General features: G+C 44.3%; 1 protein-coding gene across 6 annotated transcripts in view; it reads left to right on the top strand.

Moving 5' to 3' along the window:
- Positions 1-15,690, top strand: part of LOC106590164 (arf-GAP with SH3 domain, ANK repeat and PH domain-containing protein 1) — a 72,281-nt gene that overhangs the window by 14,349 nt on the left and 42,242 nt on the right. For all 6 annotated transcript variants that reach the window (XM_014180835.3, XM_014180831.3, XM_082970676.1 and 3 more), the window contains 3 exons: positions 11,081-11,153; positions 12,064-12,209; positions 14,407-14,481. In XM_014180835.3, coding sequence (XP_014036310.2) covers positions 11,081-11,153; positions 12,064-12,209; positions 14,407-14,481 — 294 coding nt within the window. The remainder of the gene's footprint in view (positions 1-11,080; positions 11,154-12,063; positions 12,210-14,406; positions 14,482-15,690) is intronic.

Raw genomic sequence — 15,690 nt, 5'->3', positions numbered from 1 at the left:
AGAAGGATATAAAGATGTAGGAAGTCACCAGTGTGGCAACAAACGATGGCTTGTGTACTCCACTTCTCCAGTCCTGACAAGCAGTCAGTCTCCTCTCAACACCGGAAGCTGCCTCACAGTCCTCCTCCATCACCTGATCACACCAACCACAGCCAAGCCAGCTGAATAGCCAGCCTCTACTCAACATATGTTCCCTGCCCTGCCTCCCTCTCTGGCCAACACCAACAGCTGAGTTAGGGCTAGGACACTCTCCCTAGGCCCTATGACACTCTGGCATCAATGATTGCTCCGTCTTCCTAAGTCCCTACAAGTAAAGTACCCTTGTTCCATATGTTAGCCTACTGTATAGAAGAAGTTCTTGCACCACCAATGTCCCTCAACGTTTACAGTGTTAGGGTCATTGCCTTGCTCTTTAATTTGCAAATGCTATTTTCACTCAACGTCTGGGGTGTGTTAGGCCGAGCATTTGGTTCTCTTCAGAAAAGAACCACTCACCCAAAAGCTGCCTTAAATTTTTCTGTGTGACAGTCTGACCTTTGGAAATGTTAAATCCTCTTATTTAAATCTTCCTGACTGGGAACGTTCAGGCTTCCCCCAGCTCCAGGCCAGAGAAAGGGATGTTCACTTGTGTCCTGCCAATGGAAACTGTTCTCCTCCCTTCCTGTTAGAATCGCGCCCCATTTTCTGACAAAATGCAATGGGAAAGACAACGTTCTGTTCTAGAGGCATATGCTCTTGTCAAAGTCAAACCACTCTTTGGCGTCTTCGTGATTGACTTACTGAAGCTTGCTCGAGCCATGCTGTCTTTACCCTGGTCTTAGCAAACAGTGGCTATAGAGACGCTGCCAATAGCTGGACTCGCATCCAACTGGACTCTGCGTCAGTCTGCCTGTTTGACCTCCACTCAACACATACGTGCTTGCCGTGATGCATGATGACACATTTCACCTGTGTCATCAGTTTTGTACTTGGCTCACCTTCAAAATGAATCGGTCTTTCAATTTTCTGTGTCCTGTGCTTGTGTGATTACATTTGAGTGCGTAGAGGTGAAGCTCTAAAATGAAGGTCTCAAAGTAAGGGGAAGTTAAAGGGAAAATCCACTCAAAGACTATATTTTTATTGTGCACTGTCCATTTTGCATCATGATGATGTGGCCGGTGACACTTTGCTTCTTGAATGTCCAATATCTTGAAAACTTGACCGCTGACATGCAAAACATTTTGGGACTGTACCAACAGTTGACTAATGAAAAAAAGACCTACATCTTTTTGGTTTAAGGTCCAAGGACTTCATGTATAGTTTAGTTTATTAGGATTCCCATTAGCTACTGCACATGCAGCAGCTATTCTTCCTAGGGTCCACATAAAACATACAAATTTATGACAAAGTACAGAACAGTAAAAGACAAGAACAACATAAGATATTACGTTAAATATTTTTTTTTTAAATAAAAAGTAAATGAGCACTGACCCAAATATAAAAGTAAACATACGGTGCCTTCAGAAAGTATTCAGATCCCTTGACTTTTTCCACATTTTGATATATTACAGCCTTATTCTAAAATGGATGAAATAAAACATGTTCCTCATCAATCACAATACCCCATAATGAGAAAGCGAAAACAGGTTTTTAGATTTTTTTTAAAACAAATTTAGACTAAATAAAAAACTGAAATACCTTACTTATATAAGTATTCAGACCCGTTGCTATAAGACTCGAAATTGAGCTCAGGTGCATCCTGTTTCCATTGAACATCTTGAGATGTTTGTACAACTTGATTTGAGTCCACCTGTGGTTAATTTAATTGATTGGACATGATTTGGAAAGGCACACACCTGTCTATATAAGGTCCCACAGTTGACAGTGCATGTCAGAGCAAAAACCAAGCCATGAGGTCGAAAGAATTGTCCGTAGAGGTCCGAGACAAGATTATGTCAAGGCACAGATCTGGGGAAGGGTACCAAAACATTTATGCAGCATTGAAGGTCCCCAAGGACACAGTGGCCTCCATCATCCTTAAATGGAAGAAGTTTGTAACCACCAAGACTCTTCCTAGAGCTGGTCGCCCGGCCAAACTGAACAATTGGGGGAGAAGGGCCTTTGTCAGGGAGGTGACCAAGAACCTGATGGTCACTCTGACAGAGCTCCAGAGTTCCTTTGTGGAGATGGGAGAACCTTCCAGAAGAACAACCATCTCTGTAGCACTCCACCAATCAGGCCTTTATGATAGTGGCCAGACGGAAGCCACTCCTCAGTAAAAGGCACATGACAGCCCACTTGGAGTTAGCCACAAGGCACCTAAAGGACTCTCAGACCATGAGAAACAAGATTCTCTGGTCTGATGAAACCAAGATTGAACTCTTTGGCCTGAATGCCAAGTGTCACGTCTGGAGGAAACCTGGCACCATCCCTACAACGAAGCATGGTGGTGGCAGCATCATGCTGCGGGAATGTTTTTCAGCAGCAGTGACTGGGAGACTAGTCAAAGGGAAATACAATTTTAGAAAAAGAGTGTAACATAACAAAATGTGGAAATGTCAAGGTGTCTGAATACTTTCCAACTGCACCTTTTCCACATTTTGTTATGTTACAGACTTGTTCTAAAATTGATTAAATCATTTCCCCCCCCCCCTTTTGACTAGTCTCACAGTCCCTGCTGCTGAAAAACAGGTGTATCACACAATACCCCATGATGTGTATCACATTTACATAAGTATTCAGACCCTTTCAGAGGGGTTGGGTTAAATGCGGAAGACACATTTCAGTTGAATGCATTCAGTTGTACAACTGACTAGGTATCCCCCTTTCCCTTTCCTTTCCCTTTACTCAGTACTTTGATGAGGAAAAAAATGAATGTTATCAATTTTAGAATAAGGCTGTAAAGTAACAAAATGTGGAAAAAGTCAAGGGGCCTGAATACTTTCCAAGTGCACTGTATAGGAAAGACGCCAAGAGACAACAAAAATTATATTTATACACGATTCATATACAGTTGAAGTCAGAAGTTTACGTGTACATTTAAACTCCGTTTTTCATTTAATCCTAGTAAAACTCCCTGTCCTAGGTTAGTTAGGATCAACACTTTTTTTTAAGAATGTGAAATGTCAGAATAATAGTAGAGAGAATTATTTCTTTCAGCTTTTATTTCTTTCATCATATTCCCAGTGGGTCAGAAGTTTACATACACTCAATTAGTATTTGGTAGCATTGCCTTTAAATAGTTTAACTTGGGTCAAACGTCATTTCGGGTAGCCTTCCACAAGCTTCCCACAATAAGTTGGGTGAATGTTGGCCCATTCCTCCTGACAGAGCTGGTGTAACTGAGTCAGGTTTGTAGGCCTCCTTGCTCGCGCATGCTTTTTCAATTCTGCCCACACATTTTCTATAAGATTGAGGTCAGGGCTTTGTGATGGCCACTCCAATACCTTGACTTTGTTGTCCATAAGCCATTTTGCCACAACTTTGGAAGTATGCTTGAGGTCATTGTCCATTTGGAAGACCAATTTGCGACCAAGCTTTAACTTCCTGACTGATGTCTTGAGATGTTGCTACAATATATCCACATACTTTTCCTGCCTCATGGTGCCATCTATTATGTGAAGTGTACCAGTCCCTCCTGCAGCAAAGCACCCCCACAACATGATTCTGCTTCACGGTTGGGATGGTGTTCTTCGGCTTGCAAGCATCCCTCTTTTTCTTCCTAACATAACGATGCTCATTATGGCCAAACGGTTCTATTTTTGTTTCATCAGACCAGAGGACATTTCTCCAAAAAGTACGATCTTTGTCCCCATGTGCAGTTGCAAACCATAGTCTGGCTTTTTTATGGCGGTTTTGGAGCAATGGCTTCTTCCTTGCTGAGCGGCCTTTCAAGTTATGTCGATATATGACTCGTTTTACTGTGGATATAGATACTTTTTTACCTGTTTCCTCCAGCATCTTCACAAGGTCCTTTTGCTGTTGTTCTGGTATTGATTTGCACTTTTCACACCAAAGTACGTTCATCTCTAGGAGACAGAACGCGTCTCAATCCTGAGCGGTTATGACGGCTGCGTGGTCCCATGGTGTTTATACTTGTGTACTATTGTTTGTACAGATGACCGTTTGGAAATTGCTCCCAAGGATGAACCAGACTTGTGGAGGTCTACCAATTTTCTTGTGGAGGTCTTGGCTGATTTCTTTTGATTTTCCCATGATGTCAAGCAAAGAGTCACTGAGTTTGAAGGTAGGCCTTGAAATACATCCACAGGTACACCTCCAATTGACTCATATGATGTCAATTAGCCTATCAGAAGCTTCTAAAGCCATGATTTTCTGGAATTTTCCAAGCTGTTTAAAGGCACAGTCAACTTAGTGTATGTAAACTTCTGACCCACTGGAATTGTGATACAGTGAAATAATCTGTCTGTAAACAATTGTTGGAAACATTACTTGTGTCATGCACAAAGTAGATGTCCTAACCGACTTGCCAAAACTATAGTTTGATAACAAGAAATTTGTGGAGTGGTTGAAAAATTAGTTTTAATGACTCCAACCTAAGTGTATGTAAACTTTCGACTTCAACTGTACATATTCATATTTTTATACATTAGATCTTCAGAAAGAGGAGAGGCGCTGTGCTTTTTTTGTTGTTTTTTAAAGCTAAAGCTTTTTGCCAGAGTAACCTCTGGTGGCAGAGCATTTCACGATGACATGGTTCTATACATAACTGAGCGACGCATTAAATATGTTTTTGGTTTGTGTACCGTGAAGGTACCCATAGTGTGGTATGTATGTCTGTTTGAAGTGAATGAAAATAGATTATACAAGTGTTGTGGCATGGGTAACAGGTGCACGATCTCGCTTTAATAGCTGGGTGCTCTGCCGTATATGACAATGACTTTAAATGAAATTCCAAGTTCGAGACCATTGGGATTTCATTTGAAGATTACACAAGTGGTGAGACATTTTCAACACACAAGTGTTTCTTAAAAAGAAGTAGTCAATTTCCCCTCAACCCTCAAACATGAAAGACTGTCATCCATGTCGTTGATGTTAGTTCTGTGTGTGCAGTTAAGGCCAAGGCGTGCTGCTTTGTTTTGAACCAGCTGCAGCTTTTCTGGGTTTTTCTTTGCTGCACCTGACCGTATTACCGGACAGTAATCAAGATGGGATGAGATCAAAGCCTTATATAGTTGATCTTTGTGTCCAAAATGCAGAACGTCTTTTATATAGCAGACATACCTCTCCCCATCTTGAACATGATAGCTGACCATCCAAAGTTACTCCTGGCAGTTCAGCTTCTTCAACTTGATCAACGGTCACACCCTTTATGTACGGCTCCAGTTGACGTTGAGGTCTAAGACGGAGGCTTTGAACCGAATAAAATGCTTTTGGTTTTAGATGTATTTAAGACCCGTTGATTGTTAATTACCCATTCTGACACTGACTGTAACTCCTTGCTAAGAGTCTCAGTGAACTCACGCTGGGTGTAGGTGCTGATGTCTGGAGTGTTCAGTCATCAGCATACATAATCAATTCAGCTTCTTGTGAGACAAGTGGCAAATCATTTGTAAAGTACTGTGTTGGGCCGCCACCTTGAAGCCAATTAGCAGATGCTCATATCCAGAGCGACTTACAGGAGCAATGAGGGTTAAGTGCCTTGCTCAAGGGCAAATTGACAGATTTTTCACCTTGTCAGCTGAGGGATTCCAACCAGCGACCTTTTGGTTACTGGCCCAACCTAACGCCCAAGCAGTCTGTCATGACCTACTCACTGGGTCTGAGAAAGAGAACAGTACACTGGCAGATCTGATTCTCACGACAGACAGACAGACAGACACAGACAGACAGACAGACACAGACAGACAGACGGACACAGACAGACGGACACAGACAGACACAGACAGACAGACAGACAGACAGACAGACAGACAGACAGACAGACAGACAGACAGACAGACAGACAGACAGACAGACAGACAGACAGACAGACAGACAGACAGACAGACAGACAGACAGACAGACAGACAGGGAACTGGTTAGACTAGAGAAACTTCCCAGAATCTACAGAATTAAGAATGTTGAGCTGATGTGCGAGGCAGCTCAATCCCATCTCCATGGCAATCGCACTACTGTCTGTGTACGTGTGACTGATCTTGGACCTCTGGGAAAAGGAGGAAGTTGAGGTTAAAGGGAGACGCATTTTATGAACTAAGCGAGGAATACCAATTGACAGAGAAATGTGTCATCCACAAATTTCACAGTAAATTAACAAAAATATCCTTTATTTTTTGTTTCTCTCTCAAGGAAAACATGGTTTTTAAGTTGTCAGTGAAATACCATGGTGTCATAACCAATGTTCCCTTTTTTTCTGCACTGAGCAAATTTCTGGTCTGCTGAGAGCTAACTTGAATGTTGTGAAAATCTGTGTAACTTCCGGCACAGGTTTACTGTGAACACTGAGGGTGTACCTGCTTTATGATACAGCTTTAAGTAGTCGTCTACTGTGGCTATTTGGTCATAATATAGGCCTACCAGAGTGGCCTACCATAAATAATAATGAAGAAAATACATCCCATAAGATTTTGACATGGAAATAGCTGTTCTATCATACCAACCTACAGTAGCAGATAATGTGTGTGGTGTTCAATGTAGCCTACATGCCATGAGACTTATAAAAAAACAAACATACAGGGCTTGACATTAACCTGTTTATCCACTTGTCCTTCACCCAAGGAGGTGACTCAAAATGTTGTCGTGTTGTTTGATGCAAGAAACCACTTTACAAAATAAAATGCATTATTATTCCTATACCCTCCACCTATTTGCTGCTTAGCTTATTCAAGCCTGTCTCAAAATACAACACTGCCCCTCTAAGACCAAAAAGTACTCTTTACCTGGCTCACTTTTCAAAGATGTCTAGAAATGTACATGTTTTGTGCTCTTGTAGGAAGCAATCACTCCCATATTGCTGACAACAAATTCTTTTTAACTGGGCTAATAACTCACTAACAACCAAAGGATATGAACTAAATGTGCACACGTGGCTACATGCAGCTCTCGCTTTGATCTCAAAACAAGTGTATCTCCTCACGACCGCTCATGTTGTAAACACAGTCCAGTTCAAAGTGAATGGCACATATCCATATATGGCAACGGTCTATTTGCATAAAGGCCTACTGAAGCTCTGATTGGTTATGCCGCACTGGTCTGTGTTCGAGTACGGGCTGAGTCGTGAGTGTCAATGCAATAGAATCCTACTCCGTTGCCTTCTACCTACAACAAAATGTCTTGCATAGTTTGTATGTTGCATTGAAAGTGTCTAATATTGCGTTGATTCGGTCACAATTCCCACAGTAAAGGGAAACGTTGATAGTGTTAACTAAAGGGGAAAACTCCAGAAAGTTGAGTGAAGTTCAATCTCGTGCTTCTCTGTGCAGGCTGATATTTCTTCTGCGCAGCAGTCCCAGAGGAGCTGCGCGCCTGCTCATGTGTGCCGCTTAGAGGGAACATTGGTCATAACTAAGAGAGAGACCAGACCAGGACATGGTGGCTGCTCAGTGAGTCAGGCCTGCTGCTTCCTGTTTCCTGTGGAAGGAGGGCTGGAGGGGAAATGCCAGGTCTGCTCTGCACTGGGAGGATAAGGCAGGAACTCCAGGAAGTGTTGAAGCTGCAGCATCTCTATCCTTCTGTGTCCCATCACGCGCAGTCCCAGTGACCAGTGTCCTTCACCTCTGACCTCTCCCTGCTGGGTCCTTGACCGCTTTGGGTTGGGTTCTTGTCCCTGCGAGGTCATACTGGCGCTTTAACAGCCTGCTGATACTGACTTGTTGGATTTCACTGCAGCACAAAATGGACTTTCATGGTCATAGGCATTTCACAGAGGAATCTGCACAGGACCATGTACTTTGAGCTGCTGTAGGATCCCTTTTAGAAAATTAGGTATAATACATCTCGATCCTCCAACTCTTGTTTTGAGTTGAGTATTCAGATGTAGATCTGCACTCATTGGCCCACACACTCACCAATCACACTAGGCTGTGTCAGAGCTTAACATTGGCCGTTGGTCGATCAGAACAAAGCATTGACTATATTGAATAGTTTGCAGGCTTTGTGAGGCATTCTTGCAAGAGTTGAGATGCATTCTTACTGGTTGCCAGGGGGTGCAGAGGACTCTGTGCCAAGTGAGCTGTGTTCCATTTAACTATTTTGTCCCTTGGAGACTGAGCTGAATGCTAAAAGCCAAATCTCCTTCCCTCCTACACATCTAGCGTTTCTCCTCTTTGACACTTGCTCGCATATTTTACAGCAAACCTACAACTGTGGAATGAGTGTGTGGATATCGGTCGTGAAATGTCCTGAAAGCATCTCAAATGTCTGTACTGCTGTGATGAATATGTAGGCCTAGCTATTTTGTATGGCAGTAATGTCATTTGATGATTGACCTTGTTCAGTCGTAACTGAAATCCATACGGCCGACACATACTGTATGTCGCTTCATCGTCAATTATAAATGGCATCAATGAACACTGTGGTTCGCTCTGTGGGATAACTGATGCTGGCGCTATAGGACAAATGCCTCTAAAAAACCCTAATCCTGCAGTCGCAAGGACCCTGGGTACCCAACACACACATCATCCGACATCCCTGCCCCTGTAACGTCAAGTCGACGTAGCATGTTCCGTATTAATGTAAAATCATGTTCATATCAAAGCGGAATATTTAATTAGGACAAAGCAGACACAGAGAGGATTATGGGTGAACTTTGGCGGGGGTGCCAGCTGCTCCTCGCTCTCTCTCTCTCTCTTTCTCTCTCTCTCTGTCTCTCTGTCTGTCTGTGCGTGTCTCCCTCTCTCTCTCTCTTTCCCCCTATAACACCATTAGAGAGGCGGTCTGCCTGCTGCTGCCCGCCTTGCCTTTGTTCTCTCCGGAGAAGTCATCTCACTCCACTGCTTCCCTGAATAATCATTCATGGATTAGGGTGTCAGGGGGTCCACCATGGTGTCTATGACCTTGTCGGTGACCTTGGTCTGCAGTATTATGATGATTTGGTATTTCACTAAGAGGAAGAGAGACTTAGGGGTAAACAGGATGTTTGCTATATTGTAGACAATGGAGTACTGCGAGAGCCAAACAAATGGGTTGGATAGTATAGGCTCAGGTTTATGAAAGGGGTGTTGATCGTACCAAGATCACTCTCTACAGGGTTTCCTTCTTCGCGCGTACACATCGCATACTCCTTTTACATTCTAGTCTAGATAGGACCACACTGAACTTTAAGATCGCTTACTGTAGGTGAGTATTGGTATGTAGGCAATGATATATGCACTTGTGCCAGGTCGGGCTCCTGCGTTAGAGAGCGAGAGCGAGAGAGAGAGAGAGATCAAAGCACAGTGCCCTGGGAGAGAGGGCCCCAGGGCCATGCACTGCTGCAGCCGTAATTGGGGAAGAGCCACGTTAAACTGTCCGGGAGCCAACTGAGGCCGGGCTTAATTAAAATGCATGAAATTTAATGAGCTCCACCAACGTTGTATCGTGCCTTCCCTCCGGTCCTAAAGTAATGTATTTATGTTGGTGTTTATCTTCTCCATAAGTGAATGTGGCAATGTAATGGTTCTGTGAGTTTCCGTTTTAATGAGTGAAATATGGATCGTTTTTTTTACCTCAGAGAAAGAGGAAAATAAAATAAATATACCTTGATTTACTGTGAATCAGGAATAATATAAAATCCACATGTATAGTATGTGGAAAATGAAACATTTGGAATCTGAAGGATAGAATACCGTAAGCGCTTTCATTGATGATGTGTGTGTGGTGTGTGTGGTGTGTGTGTGAAAGTACTGTTTGTGATGCTATCAAATCCTATTAAACTGAGCATTTGTTTTGGGAGATCCAACCTCCCAGTCGATTAATCTGGCTCTATGGCGAATGATACAGAAACCCCTGCATTGAAAAACACAATTCACTCAACGTTCGCTCCGCACAGAGATTCTGCACACAATTCTTCTCAGAGATTTTGATAACAAACACATGTCCATGTAGGCGTTAGTAGTGCTGCGAGCCGAGAACAGAGTTTCAGAGTAGCTCTGCCCTCTGCGGCGATAAAAGCATGACATCAGCGGTCTCTTAATTGCACGCTCTTGTGCAGTGAGAGGATCTGGAGGTCGGTATCGCAGGCTGCCTCCCGAATGGCGCCCTACTCCCTACACTGTGCGGTGCACTACTTTTGAACCAGGGCCCGTAGGAGTCCGGTCAAAGATGTGCACTATGAAGGGAATGGGGTGCCATTTGGGACGCAGCGCGGGCCAGGCCAGGCAGCACTAAACACAACATGGCCGCCCGGCTGTAAACAAACATCTGCCTTTGATTCTATCACTGTGCTAGTACAGATCATAATCAAGGAAATATGTAAATGAGTGCTAGGAACTTCATTACTCAAGGTACAGCAGAGCTTTTTGGGGTTCCCCCGTATTTTATCAATACGTAAATCTAAGGCAGTGATCTTAACCTCGGACAGATACTAAATGTGTGCGCTCGTGTGAATGCGTTTTAAGATCTAGATTTGTACGATTTTTATAGATGTTTAAACACCAACAGGATAGCAGGACAAGCGGAATAGCAAGTTGTCATGGTTTTTCTCTCCATTTGTGAAACACAGAAGAGTGGAGAAGAGATGTTGATTGCTGTTTGGGGTTTTAGGCTGGGTTTCTGTACAGCACTTTGAGATATCTGCTGCTGTAAGAAGGGCTTTATAAATAAATTTGATTTTAGATTTGAGATGCATTGTAAGACACAGCTGCTCCACCTCGGGCAGTACTGTCCTAATGATGCTACTGAATCTAACCGTTTGGAATTCCGGTGGCCATTTTGAATGCCGTATTTAGGTCAACTGGTGCTTTTTTAGCATTTGGTACGTTGTTATGCCCGTTTTTATGCAAGCACTGTAAATAACTCATAGGGGTTCAGTGAGTTAGCCTCATACTCAGAAATTACTAACATTTACAGTATAACAATGTTCTCTTTTAGTTACAAAAGTCCAGTCTGTGATGCTACTCTAAGTCCTTGACAACCCTCTCTCTCGCTCGTTATGTGTTCACAGGCTTTGGATCAGGACAGGACTGCACTGCAGAAGGTGAAGAAATCGGTCAAGGCGATCTACAGCTCAGGCCAAGGTGAGAGAAAGCTCTGTCAGTTTTCTAGGCTCGTTAACCAGAGGGTTACGGGTTCCAATCCCAGAGAGGATTTTGAGGAAGGATGTGCTTGTGTAAGACATTGAAAAGCTATTATCTATAAATAGACTTGTCTGGGTGAATAATTATGCCCTCTTATGAATCTCAATATTTCAGAGTTTCAAACTTCTATCCACATAAAGTCAGTTCATTTGTAGGTTTTAGGGCCTTGAATAGGGGGTTTCTGGACCTCTTCTCACCTGACCTCTCTCTCAGGTCTCCTGTCGGAGACTGGATACAGTTCAAACCCAGTCGCTGTCCAGATGCTCGGTTTCTGCCTAGTGCCTTAATGATAAGTACAGATGGGTGCTACTGTTTCAATGATGGGGAAAGCAGCAATGATGGGGAAAGCAGCCTTGCACACACAAGGCACTGAGAAACACAGACCCTGATGGCACTGTTCTCCTAAAACGACAAATGGGAGTCTGACCCCATTGCGTCATGCATCAATACATTTTTCCTAATGAAATGGCAGTCTATCAGTGCTCCTCTGCAACCCATTCACCTACACCCAGTTAACACGATTCACCCCTCACCCCTACATGTTGAGCCCGACAATCTGGCAATCTGATAAAAATGGCAAAAGTGATTCGACGGCACGCGGAGCTGTTGCATTTGTAACCAGATGGCCAATGTCAACCTTTCCATGCTTGACCACGATCACCACTCCGTGGGGGTTTTCCAAATGGCACCCTATTCCCTATACAGTGCACTTACGTTTGACCAGAGCATTATGGGCCCTGATGGTAAAGTTGTGCTCTATAAAGGGAATAGGGGACGTTAGAGCCTAGCGCCACCCCCTCCTTGTCGTTGAACCGAATGCTAACCCTGGTTCTCCCTCTGTCTCCACTAGACCACGTCCAGAATGAGGAGAACTATGCCCAGGCTCTGGATAAGTTTGGCAGCAACTTCATCAGCCAAGAAAACCCTGACCTGGGAACAGCTTTCGTCAAGTTCTCCACCCTGACCAAGGAGCTGTCGACCCTGCTCAAGAACCTGGTGAGATGCACAGGATTGACGGATCAGTCGTTATTGGCCGGTGAATTCCACAATGTTCACAATGTACTTGGCAAAAAGGTGTCCTTTTGAAGGAGGGCGCCTGTGTTTTTGTCTATCTTGGGAGCAGGCTTGACTTGGGCTTGTGTGACTTGTTTGGATTCATTGGAGAGGCATCCGCAAACGTTCTAGAATTCCGCTGAATCGGCCCCCTCTTATCAAGTTATTTCTTGGAAGTAAAAGACTAAAGCGCCATTGCGATCATCCCAATATGGCTGACTGCTGCTGGATCAGGCGTTTAGTGTCTGCTCTTATCGCGCTGCCATAGATTTCCCCTGACGTTTCTGCTGAAAAATGAGTCCTGTTGGAATTCTGTGTGTGTGAGTGGTTGTTGTTGGAAGAAGCTGCTGTCCCCTGCTCTCTTCCTGTGTGTCTGGCAGTGAGATTAGACTCCATAAATACACTGAACCGCTGCAGACTACTGTTGCGTGTGCGTGTGCGTGTGCGTGTGTGTGTGTGTGTGTGGAGAGAGAGAGCTCCCCTGGAACCCTCTTATTAAATCAGCCACTTGTTGGCACTGCCTGGGGAGGTTGTATACATATTGCCTGTAATCGTGTTGAAAGGACAAGCAACTCTCGACAACCCTTATAGCGACGCAAAGTCAAACATATATTGTTCTCTCTCCCTTCCTCTCTCCCCATCTCTCGCTTTATCGTACAGACGCACTTATGTGGAGGAGATATTTCGAAGACGTACATTTGCCTTTTATACGTTCTCGTGTATCAACCGTTTAGTGTATGTGTGTGGTCTAGGTAGGTCTAAATTCTCGCTCACCTAGAACACTGGCAAGCAAGGCCACCAACATGCATGACCAAGCACAGATGCCCACTGATCTATTTTCAGACACAGTTGTCAGTTCAGTGTTTATTAAATATATCCTTCGGTTTCCATAACTGCTGCCCAGGTTGGGCTGATGGTCAGTGTGCACTACTACTGCTGTTGGTCAGAGTCTTGATGTTATGAACTCCCTCACAGGAACCTGTCACGGAATTATACATTGTCATTGGTTATCTACAGAGGTTGAAGGTCATTGGCGCAGCCAGCTGTTGACATTGTATTAGTCTGGCAGACATTTCTCTCTCTCTCTGCATCTCTCTGCTCTCTCTCGTTCTCTCTCTCTCGTCCCCCCGTTCTCTCTCGTCTCTCCGTTCTCTCTCTCTGCCGTTCTCTCTCCCCGTCCGTCTCTCCCGTTCTCGTTCTCTCTCCGTTCTCGTCTCTCTCTCGTTTTCCGTCCCCCGTTCTCGTCTCTCTCTCTCCGTTTTCTCGTCTCTCTCTCTCTCGTTCCGTTCTCTCTCTCTCCGTTCTCTCTCTTTCTCGTTCTCTCTCTCTCTCGTTCCCCGTCTCTCTCTCTCGTATCGTTCTCTCTCCCGTTCGTCTCTCTCTCTCCGTTCTCTCTCCCGTTCTCGTCTCTCTCTCGTCTCGTTCTCTCCCCGTTCTCGTCTCTCTCTCCGTTTTCTCGTTCTCTCTCGTTTTCTCGTTCTCTCTCGTTTTCTCGTTTTCTCTCTCTCGTTTATGGAGTGAACTGTTCATATGCTGATACTAGTTTGTGGTATTTACCACCCTTAAAAAAGGTGCCTCTCTCTGGAGCGCAGTGTGAGAGGAAACAGATCACCCCGTTAGTCTGTAAAAGTAGCGAGCAGTAGGCAGACAGACCCGAGGCCAGCTCTAATACCAGAGCAGCGGCCATTAAGTAGGTGATTGATTTGGACATTGGGCCTTTGCAACAGAGGCACTTAAGTGGACATTAAGTGATGTTTGTTTCCATGACCGGAGCCACGGATCTCAATGGAACTTGGCCCTGGCCATCACAGACCCAAATGGAATAAATACTCAGGAATAATTACTGGCATTAATCTATTTGGTTAGAGTAAGCAAATGACTTTGGCTGATTCCTAAATAGCTAATAGCTTAGCACATTTTAAGAGTCGAAAATGCTTTCAGTGGTCCCTAAATAGCCGAGATTGAGTTCACCCTTAGACTGAAGATAATACTGGGTCGTCAGTAAGTGTTGATGTACGCCAGCTGAAAGCTGAAGCAGTAGCTGCTTGACTCTTGCCCTGCTGACCAAGTCACTGTATATCTCTCTCTCTCTCTCTCTCTCTCTCTCTCTCTCTCTCTCTCTCTCTCTCTCTCTCTTCAGCTCCAGAGCCTGAGCCATAATGTGATCTTCACCCTGGACTCGCTGCTGAAGGGGGACCTGAAAGGCGTGAAAGGGGTACGATTTACAGTAACCTCCTCTTCTCCCTTGTTTCCTCACTCCCTCTCTCTCTGCCTGACCCCCTAGGGGAGGGCCTAGCACTGAGGCATGATGGGAAGAGAAGAGGGAGCCCACTCAGCAGATCTGTCCATTCATCTGTGTGTGTGTTTTAGAGAGTGTGAGAGAGAGTGTGTGTGTGAAAGATAGAGAAATGGAGAGGGGGAGGGAGAACGAGTGGGCCGGACTGTTTAAAAGATCACACTGTAAATCTTTGTGGGGTAAACAGTGTCCTTGTGTTGTGCCTGAAGGCGAGCGCCACGAATAAACGGGTCATGAACCCGTGAGGTTGGAAACATTGGAAACATGGAGTGGGCGTGGTAGTGGGCTCCAGAACGTAAATTGTGAGCCTGAGGCCTTGGCTGCAGTGGCAGAGAGGCGCTAGAGCTGTAACAGTCGTGGGATTTTGGAATGACGGTTATTGGCCAGCCAAAACGGTCACTGTAATAACCTTAATAATCCTTTGAATATTTGACGTACATTTCTCCTCTCCTCCGTTCCTGACTGCATGTGCTGCTATAGAAATAGAATGGGCGTCTCCATTCACGTCAATGATGGCATAGTGAGTGGACTGGCGGCCATTTGCGAGTGTACACATATGAGCAGAGCAAGAAAAAACAGGAAGTGTACCCATCAATAGACGGGCTAGCTGACAACATCACGAAAACGATGCGCGCTCGTCGGTGGGGCAGAAGTCCGTGTGTTGTTATGATTCTGGACAGTCTGACAGCTAGCAACAACGATGAGAAACTAACATGTGGCGTGGCTCATTTTAGCTATTTTTATTTTGTTATTGATACCATGTCTTGTTTTATGGTGTTTTGACTCTTGTCATGTCTATGCTAATATGGCAAAACATTTGCAAGCTAGCTAACCAACAACTGTAACGATGAATTTGAGACACAACAAGTGGTCATTGTGCAAATGTTTGTTTTCAATCAAGATTGGGAGAGGAATTATAGTTTACATGTTGTCAAATGTCCTTTGAGTCTAAGTCAACCCTGTCTGTTTTGCTTCACATTACAAAACAATACATTCCATGAGTTAAGATCATTTGAAAGAACATTTGACATTACGATGGGAATTATTGTATCCCAATACCGGGTAGCCATTGCGAGTGTACCCATGAGTTTACCAGTCAAACTGCCAGGGTTAGAGGTTTGTTTGCTC

Source organism: Salmo salar, chromosome 29 (assembly GCF_965601325.2).
Source record: "Salmo salar chromosome 29, fSalSal1, whole genome shotgun sequence".
Taxonomy (NCBI): domain Eukaryota; kingdom Metazoa; phylum Chordata; class Actinopteri; order Salmoniformes; family Salmonidae; genus Salmo; species Salmo salar.
The sequence above is the reverse complement of the archived record's forward strand: the minus strand, read 5'-3'. Positions and strand labels throughout refer to the sequence as shown.